General features: G+C 39.0%; 1 protein-coding gene across 1 annotated transcript; it reads left to right on the top strand.

Moving 5' to 3' along the window:
- Positions 1 to 5,559: 5,559 nt before the first annotated feature.
- On the top strand, positions 5,560 to 13,477 carry chmp2ba (charged multivesicular body protein 2Ba). The gene is made up of 6 exons (XM_040028365.1): positions 5,560 to 5,829; positions 8,558 to 8,649; positions 10,618 to 10,812; positions 11,735 to 11,837; positions 12,101 to 12,207; positions 13,267 to 13,477. Exons 1-6 carry the CDS (start codon positions 5,796 to 5,798, stop codon positions 13,378 to 13,380), a joined length of 645 nt encoding a protein of 214 aa, XP_039884299.1. The 5' UTR covers positions 5,560 to 5,795; the 3' UTR covers positions 13,381 to 13,477.
- The last annotated feature ends 228 nt before the right edge of the window (positions 13,478 to 13,705 follow it).

The following is a 13,705-nucleotide window of genomic DNA, read 5'->3' as shown; positions in this document are numbered from 1 at the left end:
AAGTTAATGGGATGACAGAGACTCAAAAGCAGGGTCAGGTGGATGGAGGGCAATACACATGAGAGATGTGGCTCTCCCTTAGAGGATCACGCTGGGAAATATGTTCCTTTCAAGCTAAATGGACAAGGATTTCAAAGCTGAATGAGAGAATCCACACCAAATTGGAAAGCAGGGTAGTAATATAACATTTTTTATGTATAATATTTGGACTATACGGTAGATATGTGTGAAATTAAGCACTTAAGGTTAAGAAATGTGTTTAAATAACACTATTTTTGCACAATTACCTTTCAAAGCTAAATTTTGTTTCCTAGTTTAACATATTACATGGGGAATTACACAGAAAACATTCATATTATATTTGACAGTAACAAAATGCTCTCCCTAAAAATAAAAAACACAAGGGAAGAGAAACCTCTTTTACTGTGCTGGCACCCTGAAAAAAACAGAAGAATATGCCCGGTTCGTTGCCTGTTTTGCGCATATCAGCACAATATGTCTCCTTTTTAATCTTTAATGAAACACACAAAAGGGTTGTAAGATACGGGGACAAAAATCAAACCCATCCCCAAGATGCAAATACATGTAAACTGCATCAATACATACAACACCTTTCTCAGCTATCTGTTCCATAAACTCTCTCATTTTGTCTGATACCTCTTTTGCTTAACTTTACAAATTTCCTCCCTCCTTTTGCAGAGCGAAGGACTTGTCCTCCATTGCCCTTCCAGCTGTAATGACTCTAATTCCCTCATGCTAATGGTGTGTCTGAGCCTGAGCTCCTGCTGGGACCACCAGCCCACTTCTTGTGGTCACAGCTTGGCCCTAAGGCAAGAAGGCCCATGGACTGGAGAGACAGACGAGAAAGACAGAGAGAAAAAGAGAGGAAGGGCAAAAGATGGTTCTGGTTTGATGCATGTATAGCGTACCCTCAGACAGATTGGCATCCCCAGGCAAAAAGGACCTGTGGATAAAAGAGGATTTGACTGAATTGTGTGTATGTGTGTGTCTCACTAAGTGTGACATCTAAAATTGGTGCCAGCAGCAGATTTAAACAATAACACCTCACTGTTTGACCTTACTCACAAAACCAGCAGCCTGTGAGATGTCTTCGTGTGTGTGTCTGTGTGTGTCTGTCTGTCTGTCTGTGTGTGTGTATATGCATGTATCCCTTTCATTGATTTTTATACATCATAAATCATGTACATCATGCAGCTCCACACCTGCATCTTAGTGTTGTTTCTTCCAGCTTGTATGATGTGGTGTATGTGTGCGTATGTGTAGGCGTGCTTCCTGGGAGGCTCGGGAGGTCGGGGCAGGCAATGATGATGAGCACACACTACAGGGGAAAATAATCTCTCATTACCCAGAATTCCCTGATGCTACGATGCGCTGGTGAGCGCGACTAGATTTGTCCCACAGGCAAAAACGAGTGGAGTCACTCACTCGATTTATTAGACCATTCCAAACTCCCCTGCCCTCTGCCTCCCCTGCTGTTACCACCCTGTTCAACTCCTTCCTATCATCACTCCGTCTCACACTCTCTCAGTCACCTGCTGTCTTCCATATGTTCTTAGTCCCTTGCCGGCTTCGCACTTTTTTTGTGAACTGGATGGAAATATATTATTAAATACTTATTATAAAAGTTTGTCTTTAAAGTGTGTCATCTGGAACTCTTACTTTGAAGAGCTTGACTGTTTTAACTTTAGCATTCATTTGTGTTCTTGCAGAGTTAGATAAGAAAATCAATGCCTCTCTTACATGTGCTCAACTCGAACCTGCAGTCTTGCTGAGTACAGCATAAAGACTGGAAACATGAAACTTCTAGACATCTAGTGTGGCTCTCACGGTGATGAAATAAGCCTATAGAAGCACCTTTAAACTTACTAATAGGTTTATAAATTTTCTTTTAATTTTAATGGGTAGAAAACTACAGAAAATGAACAACACTTTATTTTATGAAGGGTTATGGAAGATCTTTTGTCTGCACAGTCACATCCAAACTCAAACCCAAGAAAAGGTCTACACATTTATGATATCCTCCGTTCATTTGTTAACTCCCATCTTAAAACCCTGAATTTAGCATTAACGTTGATACCTTTGTTTTTATTGAGCTAGAACTATAAAATTTCAATTAGAAAGTTATGAGGCAGTTTTAGTAAGCGTGACTATCAGTGTGCATCCAGTGTTAGCATACAAATGCATACAGAAACTCACTCCCCACATCTGGGCAGCCTTCTGGTACATTTTACAAAGTAAGCCATATTCTTTTGTAAGATAATTGATAAAAATGCTCCACAAGGAACCAACGCTAAAGACGCAATATCTAGTTCAGTGAATGAAATTAGCTTAGGGTATGTCATCAACTTGTGGCCTTGTCGATACACACATTACAGAAAGTTACCTTGCCCAATGCAACTTTAACCCTTATTATAACAGGGTGAGTTATTGAAAAATCTCTGCCTGTAAAGTTGTGAGAAAAAGACAGCCAAAACCATTTATGTATCACAGGATAAACATGTTTATTTATAAAGTCTGGTATTTTAAAATGGGACCATATAGCCTCAAGTGGACATTAGAGGAACAGTTTTCTTTTTTTTTAAACCTCATTGTTATCTTCATTTTTCAAGTTGCTGATTGATAAAATCTGATTTTTTTTTTGTACCAGTGGTGGTTCCACACTCTACTCAAGTGGTGATGCTAATCAGTGTTTCTATGACCAAAGGATACAGCTTCAATTGCATTCCTATTTCCCTAAGAAGGTTCTTTAAAAAATAAAATCCTCTGTGCATAGCTAGTGTATCTGAAGCTTGGGTTGCATGAATGATGTCGTTATTTATTTATTAGTTTTTTAGAGAGAAATTGTTCGTGTGCAGCTTAAAGACACATATTTATACATATATGTGTGTATTTGTTGTATGTATTGAGATTTGACCCAGATTTGTACACTTTTGTTTTAGGGGTTTAAGCTAAAATGTTTCGGAATGGCAGTTCAAACATCATCACTGATCACCTGCTGTGCTAATCCCTTGATTTTGCCACGCATTCTCCTCCTGTGTCTGTTCCCTTTTCTCTCTTTCTCTGTCGGTCGTTCTCTCCATCCATCTGGGTATCACTGATCCATCCATCAGAGTGAAGAAGAGCTGTGGAAATCCCACCTCACCCATCATAGCCTCTTGACTTTCTTTATTTGCATACAAACATATTTCAGCTTGTAGTTAGATGTCAGGGGTTTATAGAAGAATACAGAGTATAATCACGTCTTATATCCTACAGTGATTCAAGATTTATGCTTGGCAAATAGGAGAATGAGATGCATAGATTCTGGAGTCCTGTGGGAGATTTGGTGACAATCTATTGCAAATGATACAGCATTAAAAAAAAATCATTGTTCTGCTGGTGTATTTGATAGATTATAGTGCTCTATTGTAAAAATGAGATATTCCTGAGCCAGAACTATCTGCCTTGTTGTGCAGGATATAAGGCTCATGACTATGATTACTAATAAGTCACTGTGTAATTTTTCTAAGCTAAAATAAAGTTGAAATTAATAACTGTTTAAAGATTTTGTAACTTGTGGCTAAATCACAGGCTGCAAGACTAAAAAGGTCGATTGAATCGCGGCAACATTTGGGGTTTGTTGAGGCACGCTTGGCTTCATGACTTCTTGGGTTTATCTGTGAAGAGAAGACATAAAAAAAACCCGACACACAGTTGTTACTAGACTGCAACAGCTTCACAATCACCCCATGAAGGGATTTGTGCGATTTTTTCCATGTTGCTACCTTAAAGCTGTAAGGCTTGATGTGCTTTATGGCTGCGACTCCCACTGATTGTGCTGAGATCTCATTTCACACATGAACGTCTCTCTCTGCTGTGTGTGTGTCCATACACTCCGTAGTTAGTGCCTTAACATTACACTTCTGCTCGCCCTGGGCTACATCACACAGTGAAGGAAGGGAATGGGATAGACAGATAAATGAAAATGTAGGGGAGAAAGTGGTGCAGGAAACCACTGAAAATGAAAAAGAAGAGAGAGGCCTTTTCCCCCACACTTTTTTCATGCTTAATTCTATTTTAAATCATAATTAAATGCACTTCTGTATGTAGAATATGTTGCACAAGCATGAACTACTTGTGGACAGAAATCTTTTGACTTTTTTTTGTTAATTTAGTGTGATTTTAAATTATTAGTACTGAAAATCTTTGCTTTGCAGCTATAATAAGCCATATTTCTATGCAATCCAGTCTTATCACAATAAGCTTGATTTCACGTTTATTGTAACTAATTACAGTGGTGGTAATTAGTTACAATTAACTTGAAATTAATTGCCAAAACAGCAACATCAGAAGTAGAAAAAAATTGCAAATTTGATCCCTAAATATTGAGTTATGGTGCATTCAACTCGTTTGTACCCACAAAGCTGGAGACAGATGCAGACTTAGTAAAAGTCGGCCCTCTGGGTGCTTGGAGCTAGATTTATCACCACTGGGGCCCTCTGATGATGAGGCCGTTTAGTGGGGTCCCTGTAGTCCTCTGCTGATTAGCGCCAAACATCTTCCCTAATAACCTAACAAGAACAACGCCTCAGGACCACATGCCGATGCACACAGGCAACTGTGCACATGCACAGATACACATCCACACCTCCGCTGAGATTTAAAAAAAAAAAAAGAGCTAAGGGTTACCCATCCTCCTCTTCTTTTCCTCAAAGTCACCGGTCTCTCCTCTGCTCCAGCCATCATTTGGCATCCCTTGCTATTTCTGGGATGAGACCCCCTCCCACCTTATGTCTTCTCCTCCACTCCGTATCGCTGCCCTCCTATGTACTGACACTATGAACAAAATTGAGTTGGTTATGGTTCAAGAGTCCCGCCACCCTACATAAAGTTGGTCTCAACATTAATATGATATAAGACAATATGAATATATGAATACAAACAGGAGAGTATGCGATACCAGTCTTCTGGGGATAAAGAGGAGAGGAATGAAATTGAGAACAGAATTTATGACGCAGTGTTTTAAGCAGTGGGGTTGATGTTATAGACAGAAATCAACTCTGAGGATTGTTTCCCTGTAGTAGTTTACACATTTGTATGTTTTGGTTTTTTGAGTAGTTTATATTTAGTGTATATGTATAACTGAAAAGCATGAAAGGAAGTGCAAAAAATAAAATCAGATCACAAGTAAAACCCCTGCATTCGAGGATGCAGTCCCCTGATTTGCTAGCTTAGGCTTATCATTGCACAAAAATAAATGTCATTTTATTTAAACTTTACTCACCATTTTTTATTTTTAATAGGACAGATTGAAGGCTAGGATAAAACACAGCATTCACTGTGTTTAAAATCCTACAACTAGAGACGTTTATGTAACAAAAACAGTGTGGAATTTTTTAAAGCTGACAGTGCAGAGGCAGTGAGAGTCCGACAGTAATGGACCTGCTGTGCACATCCGCGATACTATTCCTACTACACCGAGGCGCCCATATTTCTAATATTTGAGTTCCAGACTCAATTTTAATTTACTAGTTTTTATTCAAGATTACGAAAGGCTATTTTACGGAGCACAAGTGAATGCAACGCGAGAGTCCCGCCGTGACGTCACGTGGAGCCTTTGAGTCATGTCAGCTGAGGGAGGAACTTCGACAACAGAAAATCAACCAGGAAACAGAGGCTGCCAAACATCCACCGTCTCGGTCTGACGGATAAACGGCGGCGTTAACAACAGGCATCACACAACACATTAGTACAGGATTTATATTTTGTAATTAGGTTTGATACACAGCAGCAACATGGCTTCCCTGTTCAAGAAGAAGACTGTCGACGGTAAGTTTGCTCAGGGTGAAAAGCTAGCTAACTTGTTTTTAGCCCGGTTGGCCGTACAGCTTGTTCTGTTGTTCCCGTGTTAGATGAGACGTCCCAATTTAACTTGTTTTACCTGTTCTGAGTCGAGCTGAGTCACACTGCTGCCCTCGACGTGCTGCTAAACTTAATGTATATATGTAGCTGTTTTACAATGTAACCTCTAAAGAAAAAAAAATGCGGTGTTAATTGTTACAAGTATCCTCTTGGTTTCTTTCCTTTGAACTTCACCTGTAATCGTTAGAGTTACAGGCTGTGGAAAGGTCTATGTATACACTCCGTTACACCATGGTTTCCAATGACTTAGAAACGGCAAACATAAGCCTTAGTTGTCATTAAGGGTACATGATATTTTTCCCTGTATGATTACTTTGCGTGTGTCGTATTTACGCCTATAAACTTTAATTTGGTTAACTTACTGTCAGTTTGTATCCTACACACAGACTGAAACCAATGCCTCCTTGTGCTGTGACTAAAATGACGTCAGTTTTGTGACAAAGAGTGCAATAAAATTGTGCAATGGAAAGTGAAGCTGTTATCATATGAAGTTAAGTCATTTAAAGTGGGCTATATTCAGTTAAAAAAAATGTCAAAATTCTGAATAGCCTTTCAGTCTAAAAAAGTGAGTATTTCCCCCCCAGGCTAGGTAACCACCTCAGAAGGTCAGAATGGAAAATCAGTCAAACTTACATCAAAATTAATGAATCAATTATTCACTCTCAGATACTAATTATATTAACTCCTAGGGCTGGAATTCAAGAGAAAAGGCGGACTGTGCTTCAGCTCTTTGGACCTGAAACTTATTCTTGTGGAGAATTACAAAGAAAAAATTATCAACTTTGTATTTTTGGGTTTAAAAATAGACTCTACTGGTTAAGGCAAATCTTTTCAGAGCACTCCCTGTTTACTCCTCCCATTGTTGTCATTCTAGTTTCACCCATACCGATCATCTGCATACTGTACTCACAGTGCTCTCCTGCCTCCACTCCATTTCAAGGCGCTGTCAGGTCTTCTCAGCTGTCCCCCATCCAGTACATTTCTTTCTTTTCTTTTTGTTTGACATCTCTTGCGCTCTGGACACAGGTTTCTCGTTGATGCCCTGGGTTTGGATGTGGGTCGTAGTTTCTGGTTATTTGGCAAATTTAGTAAAGGGGGGGTGGGTTGATCACCCATATTTGTAGGACGATATCCCTCCCTCTTTGAGACGTTGGCGGCACGTCACCTTATACGTATACAAGCATCGTTCTCTTAAGTGGTCCAGCATATTGACGTATCTCGATCAAGTTTGTGGGTGTTGAACTTTTCAGCAAGAATAAGGTTTTTGGGTTTTTTTTGTTTTTTTTCTGAAAGTGGTCAATGTTTTTTTTTTTTTTTTTTCTTCCCAAAGTAGGACATTTCCTATTATATAGTAGCTCATGAATATAGACCGGAGTTAGCTATTTAGAAGTTTTCTTCTTTTTTGTTGTTGAGTTTTTTTTATAATTCATTCATTCATTCATTTATTTAATGAATAAATGAATCCAGTGCACATCTGTCTTTCCTGGATGAGGGATCCACCCTTTTCTGTTTTTTCAGAGTTTTTCTTTTTTTGTTTTTCTTTTTGTTTTTCCTCATTGAAGCCTCATTGAGGCTTGAACTCTAAAAATAGAAACCAGTTCAAAGCCCTTTGAGGCAAGTTTGTAATTTTGAGCTATATGAATAAGACTGAATGAGAATTCTTTGATTCATTTATTCATTACTCTATTTATTCTTGATTCTCACCTTTTCTGTTCTTAAGGATTTATTTAGTTTTAGAATTACTAAAAGGTTCCTGCGTTTTAATAACAGAAAAATGGAATGGATAAATCTCAAAACTATATTTAAGTCTTGAAGTAAGGTTATTGTTACACTGATTAACTGGGTCATCCCTCAGTCACACAGATTACTGCCTGACTTCATAGTCATAAATTATGTCACATGATGCCACTTTGTGTTTGTGTGGGTGGTATAGAGCTGACACTGTATTGGCATGAGCTGTCCAAGCATTTCCACAGTTGGCAGTGTCAGCATGCTCTCAGTGTGTTACTGACTGCTCTGAGATATTTCACGTGCATCTGGGCGCGGAGTCAAACATGATTACTATTGAGGCAGTGGCTGGATGTTTGAGATTTCTTCCAATATTTGGCAGCTGCTCGGGAACCATCCTTTCTAATGCTCCAACAGCGTTGATGTTGAACAGAAAGACAAAAAAAGATACCACACATGACACATACTGAGGGCATAGGTGAATATAAATAGATTTTTTTTTAGAAAGAAAATATGTTTGTCTTAAATTTTTTGTTGAACAAAGATCGTTGTAAAATCACACAGATTGATAGTCAGTCAGAGAGGGTACGTTTACATTGGAAGTTCAGTGGTTTGAGCCACAGCTGCTCTAGTTTGCATATCTTGCATCCTTAGGGCAAGATACTGAACCCCGAATTCCTACGAGTGCATCAAAAGTGTGTAGGTTATGAGTAAAAAGCACCTAATTGCATAGAAAAGGCATAAAATGAGTGCTTAATAAGAGTAGAAAAACACTATATACTGTATATGTTTCATCCAATTTATCAGACATTTTTTTTCTTTTCATTTTGTAAGTCAAAGGCTTGTGGGGTGTTGTACCACCACCAAAATTCTCGCTCTCTCAAACCTTTCTAATTCTTTTCTGAAGATATAATCAAGGAGCAGAATAAGGAGCTGCGCGGCACACAGAGGCAGATCACCAGAGACAGAACAGCGCTGGAGAAACAAGAAAAACAACTGGTAGGAAGCATGCAGACAATTAAATATAAAAGCTATGAGGAACAAAAGTATGTGCATTCATAGCATTTTTTTTTGTAGAGTTCTACATATCGCATCAAAGCCCTTTTAGGACCCTCTGATTCCCCAACAGACACAATCCCAGCCCCAGATGCATATTAGATTGTCTTTCTACAATCTATGATTGTGCCTGATTGGCTAATGGGGCTAAATGAATAGACAAGCGATTTGGTGAGGTGGCTCTGCCTCAGGCAAGTGAGCCTATCTCTCATACACTCTCACAGAGTTAAACAATTAGGCTACATTCATCGTCGCACATAATCTAGAAGATGAAAGAAGCTGACTGTGTCCTCTCCTCAGTTGTGTTAAGTAAATATCATACAGGACATAATTACCTCCCTGGGGAACGAACATTCTTATTCTACATTAATGTCTTCCGTTAATTAGTCTCGTTTTAAAAGCTTTGTTGCAGATTCTGAATAAAAGATTAAGACAAAAAAATGGAAATGACCTATATCTGCATTTTTTTAGCACGATATAATCTTTTTTTATTTTTAAAATATTTGTGCTGCACAGCATTTGGCCGCCTGAAATGTTACTAACAGCTGGATTGAGGCTCCTTTAGCAGCACACTGTGCATCTGTTGTTCAGAAAAATCTTCAGCACTGGGCCTTGTTAATGCATTAAGGTTCCCATTTGCTAGCATGCAAAGCCCAACAGCCTCACAGTTGTTCCTGCACTATCTATCCATCACAGCCCCACCTCCTCCACCCTACCCTGACAGGCCAGTAAATAAGACATTATAAGCTTCCCGTCAGCATCAGTTCGTCGTACTCGTCTCTCTTTCCCCCGTTAATGCATTCTTAGTCTTTCTTTTTTCTTTCAGATAACACTGCAGCTGACAATATTATTGCCTTTTTTTGAACTAGGTCTGCTCTTTTCCCCCATGGCATTATTTGAATTGTTTACAAGCAGGGAGATACAGGTTGAACTCAAATGACCTGCTGAATGTGTGTCTGCATTAGAGAAAGGCACAGATGCATAGAGCTGAGCGAGGAAAGCCTTTAGCTTTATCAAACATTAATAATTGATTGTAATTTCCTGAAGAGAATGCTTTCAGCACATGTACGATAACTAAAAGACATATTGGCTGGCTCATCGTAACCTGGAGCTTCTCCGTTGTCTCTCGGGAATCGTGCCCACACACAGGATCCCTGTGGGGCTCGGAGTATTTTTGGCTGTGTACTGAAGCTAAAAGTTTATATGAGTAACAACTGATCTGGATGATTGTGTTTACAAATTTGTGTTTACAAACACAATGGTTTCTCTGGGACTCGGTGGATGTATTTGTTTTATGCATAAATATATATTTTTAATATGAAGAGTATCCCTAAAGTCCAATAAAATGTTTTATTTAGTGTATTATCAATGTGTTCTATATTAAAAATAAAAGCTTCTGAGAGAAATTACAGGTGCCTAAAAGCTCCGTCTTCCCCGTATTTTCATTTTCCTGAACCTCGGGCTGGCTGTGGTGTTGAAGGTGTCGGGAAATCAGTGGCATTAATTGACATTTCTCAAAACAAAGTAGTTTCCTGGCTTCAGCTAATCTGCAGCATGTTGTTTTAGAAAGGCCATCCCTGAATGCTCAATTTTACTCAATTTATATGGGCAAACACAAGCACATCAACTCTAAATATAATGCTTATTTACAATATTAGGCAGATAACCAGGAGACAATGGTGCATTTCAGCAGCCTCAATCAATTAGTTCCAGATGTGGACAGTATATCTTAATGAGAATTTTTGATTCCCTGTTTTCTGCCAGTTCTTAGAATTTTCTTTTATGTTATGTCTATACTCACGCTTGGTAAATTTGCACATTGACCATGCATACACACACTCATAATGCCAAAAAAAAAAAAAAAAAAGACAGAGGTGAGGAGTCATATCGTATTCTTCTTTCCTTCTCCAGGAAGCAGAGATCAAGAAAATGGCAAAGAGCGGTAACAGGGAGGCTTGTAAGATTCTTGCCAAGCAATTAGTTCAGCTGAGGAAGCAGAAGACCCGGACGTACGCTGTCAGCTCCAAGGTCACCTCCATGTCTACGCAGACAAAGCTCATGAACTCCCAAATGAAGATGGCCAGTGCCATGTCTACCTCAGCCAAGGTAAAATGCTAAACCCTGTCAATCAGTACAGCTCATTTTGAATTAGAAATATGGATACAGTGCAGCATATACAAAGTGAACAAGTCCCTACTTCAACATACTTTATGTGCCATTGCCGTTAGACAGTCTGTATGAACAAGGTGTTGCTATCTAATGGAAAAGTTAAATTTGTTTTCCACACAAGCTAAGTTCAGTGTGTACACACATTAATATTCTAGTGTGGCAATTAAAGTATTAATGTGGGGTCTGTTCATGTTTAAAACCCGAGCCTTGTAGCACTGTTGTTAATGAAGTATGAGAGGTACTAATGGGCCAGGAGCGATGTACTGTACAGAGTCACACTGAGCAAACATAGACAGGTCAAATATAATTAGGCTTTAAATTAATGGTGTGTGTTCAAGTTTACGTGAGGCTGTGGCTATGTCACAAAGAATGTGTTAATTATATTCTGTCAGATACACATTTTGTTTAGACACAGACGCACACAGGAAAGTTGCAGCTTTGATGTGTCTTCGGTAGAAAGTGATGCATTCTCCATCACCTTTCTCCTGAGCTTTAGATTTGCATGATTTTGAGAAGCTTGTCAGTCGAGACGTTGATGTATCAGGTATTGTGTCAGACTCAGGTCTGAAAGTAGGCCATGTTTGTGCTGATCTTTCACAGGAAGTTGGTCTGTCTTTAGGACTCGCATAATTCTGTGATGATAAATGATATCAAAGCAAATTTACTTGAGGTTGAGGATCGAATATTTTGTGAAATGTCTAAAGTTTTTAAAAGGTAAATTATCTCGAATAGTTTGTGCAACTAAAGTTCATCCTATCATGTTGAGCATAATTAGAGGTTTCTACATCGTGAAGAGTGTTATTTCTTGGCAGTAGCACCTAAAAAGATAGATTCTCATACGTTCCTTAAATGTTTGCAGACAATGCAAGCAGTGAATAAAAAGATGGATCCACAGAAGACACTGAAAACCATGCAGGACTTCCAGAAGGAGAACATGAAGATGGGCATGACAGAGGATATGAGTAAGAACACAATGCACTTGGCAAAACAAGTTTTGGGAAGATATATGGGAATAGTGTGAGAAGTGATGTGTGCTGCAAAATATGCAGCAAAGGCAAAATATGTTTGTAGGGATGTTTTTCAGAAGAAACTGAGGTTTGTTTTTGTTTGTTGTTTTTTGTATGCAGCAGCCGTCTTGCTCTAAAGTCCAAACTTGTGACTGGAAATCAATTTGACTGACTTTTCTGTCCTTATCTTCTTCCTTCCTGTCTCACTATCTGTTCAGTCAACGACACTTTGGATGAGATCTTTGAAGAATCTGGAGATGAAGAGGAATCTCAGGACATTGTCAACCAGGTTCTGGATGAGATTGGCATTGAGATCTCAGGGAAGGTAAGAAATTCAAAAACCACATCTCTCCTACATCCATCAACTTTATAGACATCACAGTAGCGCATAATGCCCAAGTAGAAAAACAATCTCAACATTTTACCATTTAGTCTCAGATTTAACTGCACATTTTCAGATGTAGATGCACTTAATGGAGCACACAGCCCCTAGCAAGATGAACAATAAATGGTCCACATGGCTTTTACTCTGCTTTTAAAATGTATTCCAGCTGCCACATGGTGGGTCTAGCCCTCAGCTCTTCTAGCTCTGTTCCTTGTTTTTTTCCCTCTTTGTAACCGCCAGGCTGTCCGTCTGCTGTGTGTCTGGCTCCCCCTGGGGTGCTGCATGAGTTATTACCTCACACAAAACAATGCACAAACCGACAAATCTCCCAAAAAAGCCCCCAGCAGGAGTGGCAGTTTTTTTTAAAAAAAAGCTCATCAGACTGTCTCAGGGTTTTTTGGGTGGGGTTTTTGTTTTGTTTTGTTTTTGTGGGTTTTTTTGGGAGGGATAGAGACACACAGGATGCTCTTTAAAAAATAAAAGTAATCCAATGGCTTCATAAAATAACAAGATTCACAAACTACGGTAGTTTGGAAAATCTACCATAATAAAATAATCATCCATATGTTACTTCTATTGTTACTGGGATAATTCTGTGTCTACTGACAGTAAGTAGTCAGCTGGGAAGCTAACAAAGGCTGTGAATAGTTTCAGTTTTTTTCTGCAAATAAAAAGTAACCGGCATAAAATTAATCATGCCTTTTGGTGTCGAGTACCAGATTGTTTTAGCACCTTTTATAGGATGCAGTAATTGAACATTAACAAACCCAAACAACTGCACTTTTTATGTAAAGTAAACTTTACAGTTAATTGACAAAATTGTGACTCAGTTTGAACAGTTTTTTTTTTTTTTTTTTTTTTTTTCTTTGTTTTTGAGTGTCAGCAAGCAGCTGTACATCGTAGACGGTCTCGAAACAAGTAGCAGCTCTGCGATTGAACGTGTGTATTTTGAAGTTGATGTGGCTGCTAATGGGGTTTTCTACCCATGTGTGATTCCAGATGGTGAAAGCTCCAGCTGCAGGAAAAAGTGTCCCCGGTGCTGCTGCCTCCTCCAAAGCCACCATCTCTGACGACGAGATTGAAAGACAGCTCCGAGCTCTGGGAGTCGACTAGGTTTCGTCTTCGTATTAATGTTCAAATTGTTAGAAACACTGGTTTTGTCATGGTTCGAGCGTACACACACACACACACACACATACACACACACACACACACACACACACACACACACACACACACACACACACACACACATACATACATACACATACGTTTATTAACACATACATATTGTCACATTCGCCTTAGAGATCATTATGGCAGAACATGTGATCTATTTATGTGAAAATAATATTTATTACAACATCGGAGAGGCCACATCTCAAAGGTGGACCAGCAGTTGATGTTTCACCTGAAAAACTGATTACGCTGTTGTTTA

Source organism: Simochromis diagramma, unplaced genomic scaffold (assembly GCF_900408965.1).
Source record: "Simochromis diagramma unplaced genomic scaffold, fSimDia1.1 OVJJ01000343.1, whole genome shotgun sequence".
NCBI lineage: Eukaryota > Metazoa > Chordata > Actinopteri > Cichliformes > Cichlidae > Simochromis > Simochromis diagramma.
This window is presented reverse-complemented; position numbering and strand designations above follow the sequence as displayed.

What these genes read in the sequence shown, in the direction of transcription:
- chmp2ba (XM_040028365.1), top strand. Translation starts at nt 5,796, where the DNA reads ATGGCTTCCCTGTTCAAGAAGAAGACTGTCGACG. An exon ending in GGGCATGACAGAGGATATGA is followed by an intron (nt 11,838 to 12,100) that starts GTAAGAACACAA and finishes CTATCTGTTCAG; the next exon opens with TCAACGACACTTTGGATGAG. An exon ending in GCATTGAGATCTCAGGGAAG is followed by an intron (nt 12,208 to 13,266) that starts GTAAGAAATTCA and finishes GTGTGATTCCAG; the next exon opens with ATGGTGAAAGCTCCAGCTGC.